At 35.6% G+C, this 11,198-nt stretch overlaps 1 protein-coding gene across 1 annotated transcript; it reads left to right on the top strand.

Annotated features, from left to right (window-relative positions):
• The first annotated feature begins 1,617 nt into the window (after nucleotides 1-1,617).
• Nucleotides 1,618-10,321, top strand: LOC113078324 (hypoxia-inducible factor 1-alpha-like). Its single transcript, XM_026250648.1, has 8 exons — nucleotides 1,618-1,854; nucleotides 6,756-6,946; nucleotides 7,038-7,183; nucleotides 7,961-8,045; nucleotides 8,129-8,241; nucleotides 8,357-8,556; nucleotides 10,035-10,141; nucleotides 10,224-10,321. Exons 1-8 carry the CDS (start codon nucleotides 1,826-1,828, stop codon nucleotides 10,319-10,321), a joined length of 969 nt encoding a protein of 322 aa, XP_026106433.1. The 5' UTR covers nucleotides 1,618-1,825.
• Nucleotides 10,322-11,198: the final 877 nt, after the last annotated feature.

Below are 11,198 nucleotides of genomic sequence, written 5' to 3'. Positions count from 1 at the left end.
TTTCCATGGGGTTGTGTGGAAAAGGATGAGACATGCTGGTGTGCACGTCTCGTCTTGGTCACAGGACAGGAATTTGGTAAAAAGCATCTTTCAAGATTTTTTGGGGCTGGAAAATGTTTGTTGCATGCCTCATTCAATATGGAAAAAGAAAGAGAGCTTTTATAGTTATTGCATGTCATTGATGACATCTGAATAATCACAGATACAACACTGAAAACTGTGTTTTACCATGGTAAGCATAAGTGTCTGTCAACCATTTCCTCCTGGGACCGCAGGCATAGACTTTTGTCTTCAATAGAGGACATTATATTATACTGGATTTCTCTGAGACATGCCACATGTCTGGATGTCCTGTACAGAGAACCTTCAGGGCTTTTTAGAGATATCAAATTTTTGGAGGTTTGATCAAAAACACACCTTCTCCTTGGTCTTTAAAAATTACTGATATTGTTAGAATCATCCAATTTAGCACTCTTAGGGAAATATAATAATATTTAATAATTTAAATCAGATTAATTTTCAAATTGTTTGTTATAAATATTTTTTTTAAACTAATGGGGTTATGAATCGGAATATGACTTTATGTTCTTGAAACATCATAAATTTCTTACGTGTATACTGTAGAGGACACCAGGATAAATGAAACAATTGAAAGAAATCACAAAAAGTCATTAGGGAAAGAAATTATAGATCAATATTATGAAATATGCACTATTCTTATGGACATATTGCTATTACCCCTATTATAAAAAATTTTTTTCATTATGGTTTGCCTCAAGAATACATTCATATGCAAACTAGATACAGATAGATTTTATTGAATGGAAATACCAATTTATGGACATTTTATGCACATATTGCATATAAAGTAAAACAGTACTGTATATCTAATCATTCGGTTATATCATAACAGTTGAGAATCATTTTTGTACATTTATGTACATTTTGTACATTCTATTTTTGGTAGAAAATAGGCTGAAACCTAAAAACTTTTTATTATTATTATTATTTTTTTTTTTATTTTTATTTTTTTATAAGATTAGAAAAATTTCATTGTTTTTGCATATATGTGCTTTTTCGTGTCTATTTACTTTTTTAATAACTTAGCCCTGGAATCCTACAAAGCCAAAAAAAAAAAACCAAAAAAAAAAAAACATTTCATTAAAAAAAATCACATTTTTTTTTTTTTATGGTTCTCAGGAGGATATAATATTATAGTTTGATAGTTTGCCTACTTAAGTAGTAGCCTATGTGGCTACTATAAAATATGGTGCCAAGTTACTGATAGCCACTACTGCCATCAAAAGGATTGAACAGAATGGTAAATAATGTGAAAGTGACTCTTTTAATTATATTAGTTAATTGAAGTAAACGGAATAAGATGTCTTCGCTTAAACTTCACTATAAAAAAGTCCTTCTGTGTATAGTGTGTAAGCACTTGATGTAGACTATTTGTTGAAAACGTGGCCTCATAAATGCTCAACATCCAATTATTTGTAAGTACATCCAACTGAGCGAGAGCCTGGCATCTTCTACAGGTACAGGAGCGTTAATGGCAATTACTGGTTCACGTGCCAAAAATATCCTCAATGGAACACCACCGCGCGTTCCCGACAACTCCGAGGCATGTGACTGCGCGCCCACGCGAACCGTCAGACAGATGCGGAGAAAGCGAGGGAGGAAAGGCGAAGCATCACTTTAACTTAATTTAACTTTAACCAGCGAACACTGGAACTCCAGCCGGACGTATTCTGGGGATTACTATCATTTGAACCATCGAGGGGTTTTGCAAAGGTTTTTGTGTGTGTTGGAGTTCCGTTTGACCATGGATTCAGTCGCACCTGGGAAAAAAAGGTAAACAAGCACCACTTTCTGTTTAGATATGCGCTTGTGTTGGCAGTAAAATTGTTTCATTAACCATGTTTTATCATGTATTGCTTGTAGTTGCTATCAATAGCCTAGTCTCTCAATTTCCCCCTTATAACCTGTTGTTAGCCTGCATTTAGAATTCATATCTACATGAAAGAAACTGCGACAAGTGTATTTGCAATATTTGTGCTTTATAACGAACTGTAGAAGCGGTAGATTTATAGAAAAAACAACAAAAGTGCCATTGAGTACCAGTATTTTTTTTCCAATGAATCATTCGAACCGGTTCACCGGTCTGAATGATTCGTTCACGATTCAGATTGTGAATCGAGCAAGCTGTTGTTGAGGCAGGAAATCTGCCTCACTGCAGTGAGAACGGTCTTTTCGACATTTGATTCAGTGAGTGAGCTGAGGATTTGGCTTATGGCCCAAATTTAACTTTAGTAGCCGGTTAGCAGTAATAAAACGTAGGCTCCCTGAAATCTGATTAGATTGTATGATAAATCCAAATTATTTTTAGGTTCTAAGTAACTGTGTTTTTAATGAGCTGAATCATGGCTTCAAAAACTGTAACCGCAATACGTGGCCTTACTGGAACATGTTTTACGGATTTCTAGGGACCAAGCATTGACATAACCACGTTACAACGTAAAGGAATTGCTGAATGTAATTTTTTTCTTTAAAAAAAAAAAAAAAAACGAAATGAATACGAAATGAATTCCCATCACTGACACTGATGAATTCTACTTTAAATGCTAGAGAACTGAACCATACACATTTTTGGTCCAAAAGTGATCTGAGTCTTGATTTGTCCAAGAAGCATGTGCAGAGTGCAGAAGGATTTCTGATGAACCTGTTGAACCTCCACATCACATAGTGGGTTTGATTGATCATCTCTTCCTTTAAAAATCATCCAGGAGCCTTGCTGGAAGATACGGCCTACTGCAATTTAATTAAAAAGCAGTGCTAAGTACTTAAACCTATTCAAGATCCAACATTTGAAATAAAATAAAAAAAAAGATTTTTTTGCACCTTATATTTAAATGGTTTAGTTTGGGTTCTTGCTGTGATATATTTAATGCACTTTACAGTACATATAATAAGGCTGCTCATGTTTATATAATTAATTTTAATAGTTGAATTACATTTAATTACAGTATGAATTACAAGTGACTTGTATTGTAAAAAATGAATTATGGAATGAATTTTATATTGTTATAGCACCACTCGAGATTTCCATCTAAAATGACTGTGTAACACATGTACATTTTATAGTGGCGCCCATTTTTAAATCTGCAAGCACATGAAGGTTAGATCTTTGGTGTCTCTCTGCTCTCCTCTGAAAGTCAACTGTAATCAGCTGACACCTCTCCTCTTGGCTCTATGGTCAAGGTCCCCTGTGTGCTATCAGCTTGTGGCCTGTCGCTGCTGTCATTCGCAGGGGTGTAAAACAACGCTGAGAAAGGTTAGGCTGCTTCTGCACTTATCAAACTAGCCATTCACCCTCTTAGAAACAGAATTCGTAAATAGAAGAGACTTTATTATCAGACAGCTGATGAAGAATGTTGACCTTTGCTTGAATAATGTCCTGCTAGCCATCTTGTTGTGGTTTCTGTAACCCCTCTAATGGAAGAGTTTTTTTTTTTTTTTTTTTAGGATGGATTTAGTTAACATGTCTTTGGTTACTGGACACTCCTCAAATGTGTTATAATGTCTAATAACGTATCCACAGGATGCCAAGAAGCTCTAAATGTTGCATGAGAGCTTTAAATGATAGGATAATGGCATTAACCTAGATTCATTTCATAAGCCGGCATGATCCTAAATCTCATAGACACAGAGAGCATTTCTGCTCGTGCTGTAAAGAGGTACAGAAAGAGAGTATTAAAACATGATACTCTCTTAAAACTGGTTGTAAACACCAACATTGTTCATACTAATATTTAAGGTTGCTAATGTAGTGGAGATGCATTAAACAGAGATGTTTTCCCACAAGTATGTATGCACTGTCCTTGGTAAAATATTTAGACCATAGTAAGGATGCCTTATGTGTGTGTGTTATAAATAATGAATCATTTAGTTGCCTGCAGGAAGCAGTTTGGACTGGTCAGAAGGAGAGAATACGGAGCAGGTTGACTGACTGATCATTTATTAAAACTTTAATTCTATAGCATTTAATAGTTTTGATTCATGTTAATTTCACTACTAATACATTTGTAACATTTCATGAAACGTTCAGCTATTCAAGGTTAAACATTTTAGCTAATGCATTAAATAATGTTAACAAATTGAACCTTATTGCAAAGTGTTCAGCAACTTCCCTCGGGGCTCTTTGTCATCTATTATACTACATGATGTTTGATGTTCTCTCAGCGGGGGTTTGTGGTTTGTGGCAGCATCTGTAATTTCCTACAGAGTGGCTGTATTGTAACTTACAGTAATCTACAGAACTACTTAATATGTCCTAAAGTAACCTTTCAGAGTTCAAAGATTTTGACAGATCGTAAAAAAGGTGTCCACTGTTGCCCTTTTAAATATGAAAAGTTGGCTGAAGTACATCTAATATAATCTGAAACAAAAAACTATTATCGATCACTTACTCACACTGATAAGATCACACACACTACCCTACACCAGGGGCCTGCATTATGTTGCTATGAAGCATGGCTACCATGCAGTCAAGGTCAATGTATATTGTGAAGGTTATTCAGATATGCTGGAAACTGATCAGTAACAGGGTTTCAATTGTGTACTCTTGTACTACACATGTTCACTACAGCTTAAGTACATACACAAAAATGAAAACTTAATGAATCTACATTTGTTTAATTGTATATTTCTAATTAGTGTGTTGAATGGGAAATGGTCAGCCGGGCGACTGTGTGTTTATTGGCACATGGTGACTAGTGTCTTTTTTTGTTGTCTTTTTCTGTTGTATCTGAAACAGCATTTACAGATAATGCTCAAACAGGCGGAGTGATTCAGAGAAACAGACAGGAAGAGGGGTGAGATGGCTAAGTGCTTTCTCTAGCATTCTAGCATTAGTGCTCAATTTATGATTTATTGGTCAGATTTGATTTTTTGTATGACTGTTCACATTATGGAGGACAAAGATGAGGAACAAGTTTTTAAATATTTATGGTACGACCCTGTAAGTTTAGCTTTTTATAGAGCTGTCACTGTAATTCACAGTAAAATAACACCTCTTCTATCTTTACTGACTGCCTCCGCAACCTTCTGTCATATTTACAGATCAAGTAATTACTGGTATATAAAATAATATGACTAACTCCTGTCAGCGTGGAATTATGACAAATGATCAAGTGATGTAAAAGTTGCATGGGTTCAGTTTTAACCGTTCAGACTGGCATTACATTGCAAAACGGATTTAGGACCTAATATGAAAGTTGCACAAATCAGAATAAAAAAGATCAGAATGCATTTGATTTGTGCTGATCATACTGTCATGAAACAAAAAGATTTCAGTCACACATGAGATTTGGGCCTCATTTTCATGCAGTGTGAACCTCACCTCAGTGACTGACTCATGAACACAATCACTTGTTGCCACCTACTGGTGGAATGATGTAACCTGCATTGATAGTCATTGATAAATACCAACACAATTATATATATAGATTATTGTATACATTTAGTGGCTGTAAAATAACTTTACCTGCCATATAGAAAACTGATGGCAAATTGGTTTTTAGAATAAAACATGTTTGTGGCAGTAAAATCAATTTACCTGCCATGTAAAAAAAAAAACCGAAGGCAATTTCTTTTTTAATAAAAAAAACGTGCTTTTCACTTCTCATGTGCATCTGTCAGTCACAAGCAGCTGTATATGATGATGATCACCCTTTTCTAAATATACATGCATATAGCAAAATTGGGCCCACTGACACATGTTATCTCATGACCCATATTTTCAGACAAAACCTTTCCCATTACACCCACAAGTGTGTGAAGTCGGCATTAAATTGAATGTGACCTTAGCACTTGACAAATATATAAAAACATATAATAGCTTACAAACTCATACATCCCTGTTGAAAAACCAGCATATGCTGGTTGGGTATGTTTTGAAGAATGGCAGCTTGTTTGAGCAGGTTATGTGCTGGTCCTAAAACAACTAGCTCGTCCTCAGGACCATCACATGACCAGTTTAAACCATCTCATAACCAGCTCAAACCAGCTGCCATAGTTCAAAACATACAGTACATAACCAGCATATGCTGGTTTTCAGCAGGGATATATGTCTAATTTTTGAACAGTATGTAAATTGTGGCTTCAAATCTGGAGAAAGAAACATATATAAGAGAAAAAATAAATCCAGCAGAATTAATTAAACCGTGTTGACATCTCTGACTAGTCTTGTCCACGGATGTTTTATGAGCTCTTGGTTTTCCATATTTGCCCTGAGAACAGCTCACAGCAAACATCATGATGTCGGGAACTGTACAGTAGGATCTTTGTGTGTGAAAGTGGTTTGTCTGCCATGTCTCCATCGAGTCTCTGTTAATAAGGCGACTGTCTTCAGTTCAGGAGAACTGCCCTGCTTGACCCTACATAACACAAAACTACGCTCCACAATACACGTTCACACATTATAACACATTATTGTTTTATTATTGTTTATAAAAAACAGAAGCCCCCTATAGTGTAACATCATATCATGTTGTCAGTATTTTTTCAGCATCCTGAGTTTGCTTGCTCAACTGCACCTTTGCATAATGTGTGCAGCTGGCTTATACACTGTGAAATGTATGTGTGCTTTTATAGCTCTATGATGTATGTTTTTCATAGTGCACAGATGTGTATTGCTGAAGGCACACAGCACAGCCCCTTATTATGGATTATATTTGTGCATGTGTTCATTATAGGGTGAGTTCAGAGCGGAGAAAGGAGAAATCCAGAGATGCAGCGCGTTGTCGGAGAGGAAAAGAATCCGAGGTGTTTTATGAACTGGCCAGAGAACTGCCCCTCCCCCACAGTGTCACCTCTAACCTGGATAAAGCATCTGTCATAAGACTCGCACTCAGTTACCTGCGCCTGCGTACACTACTGAAAACAGGTGAGAGAGATGGGACAAATGATTGGTGAGTTCATGCAGTGGGTCTGCTGTGTTTGTAACTGACAGCATGTGTTCACTCTTATCTCTATAGATGTACTGGACGTGGAGTCTGAATTAGACTCTCAGTGGAACAGTTCATATCTGAAAGCTCTGGATGGGTTTCTCATGGTTCTTTCTGGTGATGGCGACATCGTCTACCTGTCGGAGAGTGTCAGCAAGTGTCTGGGCCTTCCTCAGGTGAGTTCCAACCACTGATCTATAATATAGAACAAATAGTCATATATATAGATCAGTGGTTCCAACTCACATTGAAAGTGTTTTTTTTGTTTTTTTTTGGGTAGTTTTACAATATGAACTGACAATAATTAGATTAGATTATGATCATTGTCGTGAATGTTACAATGCATCAACAACATTATGAAAATCAGAATTTGAAAAAAAAATTTTTTTACAGTTTGGCTCAATTCAGTTTGACATATATCCTTCAGAAATAATTTTTATATAATAAATTTATTATTATGATCAGTATTGAAAACAGTTATGCTGTGGTATATTTTAATGAAAACCATGGTGCCTTTTCTTTCAGTATTCACTGATGAACAGAATGTATGTTTGCTGTCACTTTCGGTCAATTTAATATAATGTAACTGAATAAAAGCATTTTATTTTATTTTTTTATCTTACTGACTCCAAACTTTTGAACGGTATTGCATGAGTTAACGATTTGAATTGTTTGGACAATAAAAGTAAAACAATATGCCAGGTTTTACAGTTGCAGGCTTAATAATAATATTTTGGGTAAGAAATTGGGTATTACTGTAGTAATTGTACAAAATGGGTACTAATCCATTGGGTATTACTGTAGCAGTGTGATCAATTATTACATTTCATTGTAAAATGCAAACTGGTTGATGTCAAATTGAATCACTAATGTGGCTATGAATATGTATCCAGGTCTTAGAAATGAGAAAAATAACATGATTTATGTATATTAAACCATTTTTCCCCCTGTAGGTCGACTACACTGGACATAGTGTGTTTGAGTTTACTCATCCGTGTGACCATGAGGAGCTCAGAGAAATGCTGGCACAGAGGACTGGTAATATTCTCTCTTTTTCTTTCTCTGTCTCAGTCACAATCATGATCACTCACACTCATCTCTCTCCCTTTTCCCACATTTAGGTCTGTCTAAGAAAACAAAGGAGCAGCACACAAACAGAGGTTTTCTGTTGAGGATGAAATGTACACTGACCAGCAGAGGGCGCACTGTCAATGTCAAATCTGCCTCCTGGAAGGTACCACTCCTTACTTGAGCTGCACTTTTGACCATGTGACTGCACGTCACTCTGAAAGCATCTACACAGTGAAACTGGATCCATATTTATCCCTATCAGCCTCTCTTTCTGACAGGTGCTGCGCTGTTCGGGCCATATCCACACAACAGATGGCATCAAGAAAGTTGTGGTTGAGGAAAACAATATGAGTTCTTCATACCTGGTGCTCATCTGTGAGTCTATTCCCCACCCGATGAACATTGAGGCTCCTCTGGACTCTAGAACATTTCTCAGCCGCCACACTTTAGATATGCGCTTCACCTATTGCGATGAGAGGTAAAGTCCCAGCACATCTGAGTGCTGTACAATAACACCTGCCCCACTCAGCACTAAATTCAATGGTTATTTGTTGACGGCAGCAATTTGAATTTGAACAACATTTTTTATAGGGTGGACATTTTTGATGTCATGGACCCCTATCTTCCTCTTCCTAAAATATAAGGGCAGATTTTATTTATATATATATATATACATATACAACCTCTGTGAGAGTAATACTCAGCATGAAATATAAAGACAAATCACTTAAAACCTGTTAACTGTCACCCGTCCCCTCTGTGGGACGCCTACATTTACTTCACTATATTACAAATAAATCTAATCTAATCTTGACAAACTATATATCGTTGGAAAGGTCTAAGGCTCCCAAATATATATTTTACCAATATTTTTTGTAAAAAATTATGTAGGAAAAGTAATCGATTAATTTATGACAAGAGTGCACCCTCAAAAATCTAAATTATAACTGGAGATTTGACCTTTGTTTAAAAAGAAAGACTTCTATGTTGCCTTTTTCTCTATCACATTTTAGAAATCATCAGAAATTATATATCGACTGAAAAATTTAAATCTCAAAATGTATCCTTTAAAACCCATTTTAAAATCAGACATTGCATTACCATGTAAATGGTACATCAATATCATGTTACAAAACATTTTCATTCATGAATTATAAAAATGTAAGTTTGGATCGTGCACTATAAAGTTTAAGTTTAAGACAGTTTAAGAACCAAAGACTCCTAAATCCTTTGTTTGTTTGTTTTTTACTTTCTTTTCATGTAAACATGGTGTGGGAAAAAAAGTGTTTTCATAGTTTCATAGTTGCATAAGAGGCGTTAAAAACATAAAAATTCTTACTGACCCCAAACTATTGAAAGGTATCATATATATATTTTATATTATATTATTTACAATATTGTATTTATTTATTATTGTATTGTAGTATTTGTCCTTGTGACTGTATTAAACCCCAAAGCTATTTAAAATATTATTTTGAAAATATTTACATTATTTTAAGTTTACAGCATGTCTTTTTTTCTCGCGGATTATTATCAGAATCATCAGATGTATAAAAGAAAATAAAAAATATTTTGTGTGTATTTCTTACTGCTAAAAACTAAGACTGTCTGTAGAATAAAATAACTATGAATAATGTCATTATTTCTAACTAAGAGAGAATAAAATAATAACAAAAACTGAAATTCTATTAAATTTAGTTTGTACTATATTCAGTGAAGAACTTGCCTCGAAACCTTCAGAATCACGTGAAGTAGGTCATCTGGGTATTTTGCCTACCTTTTCAGGACTAACAGATATTTGGACATACTGTTTAGTAAGGAAGTATGCATGTTCAGATGCGGAGAGTGTGTGGAATGTATAGCCAGACTTATGGCCTTGATTTCGTCACTATCTAGTGGTAACTTGTGAAAAGCTGCAGCGTCTCAGAGCAACATACAAATTGTGTGTATTTGCAGGATCACAGAGCTGTTGGGTTTTGCTCCAGTAGAACTGTTGCAGCATTCTGTGTATGAATACTATCACGCACTGGATTCTGACCACATGACCAAAGCACACCACTACTGTAAGCTCATATAAATGCAGTCCTCTTATATAAATCTAAATGAAGATATATCATAATGTTTCATGTATTTCTCTCTTTGCAGTGTTTGTGAAGGGACAAGTGTGTACTGGACAGTACCGGCTTCTGGCTAAAGCAGGAGGGTTTGCTTGGGCAGAGACTCAAGCCACTGTAAATCTATAACAGTAAAAACTCCCAGCCACAGTGTGTGGTCTGTGTTAACTATATCCTCAGGTGGGACTTCACACACTTAGTGTGAATAAAATGCGTGTGTCGACCTGAATACCAATATGTGCTTGTTTGTATAAGTGGTATTATTTTCATCCTTTCTCACTTTCTCACTTCAGTGGCATTGAACAGCCCAAACAAATCCTGTCCTTCAACAAATCAACAGCACAAACATAAAACAGGAACAGGAAGAACACCACGAGGAGTCATTCGGGACTGAAGTGACTGTGGCAGACTTGAAAGAGGAGGCAAAGGATGAGAAGAAAGAAGAGTGTGTGAGAGATGAGCTACACGACAGTCTGAAGGGGAAGCCAGAGGCACTGACTGTAGTAGACTCAATCCTCACACTGGATATCATCAGCACAGGTTTGAACCACACAATGACTTATCGAAATCACAATTACTAGTTGTTCTTGACATGAGACCATCAGTTATGGAAGTTTCAGGGTCATTCACACAATTTCAGCCTACAGTAAATTCTGTGTGTTTTCATATTTTATCTGTACTAAAACAGCACGTTATGCTGATTGACATTGTAAAATGGTATTTTTTTTTTTTTTTTACATATAGCATCTAATGTAACAGAAGTCTCTCACATTCACAGAGAATAGCTTACTTCAGTGTTGCAAAATAAATGGATACAATACTATGCACCAATATTTCAATTTAGGCAAACCGTTACATGCTACAGTGTTGTTATGTGACCTCCCAGCATTTAATCATTAAAGAAAGATGCATACATTTAAAAACAAAAAATGTTTATTTTACATTTTAAGCCAATTTTAATAAAAAATATCCTACTTTTTGGCAACACAATCAAATAATGAATCAA

Source organism: Carassius auratus, unplaced genomic scaffold (genome assembly GCF_003368295.1).
Source record: "Carassius auratus strain Wakin unplaced genomic scaffold, ASM336829v1 scaf_tig00025274, whole genome shotgun sequence".
NCBI classification, from domain to species: domain Eukaryota; kingdom Metazoa; phylum Chordata; class Actinopteri; order Cypriniformes; family Cyprinidae; genus Carassius; species Carassius auratus.
The sequence above is the reverse complement of the archived record's forward strand: the minus strand, read 5'-3'. Positions and strand labels throughout refer to the sequence as shown.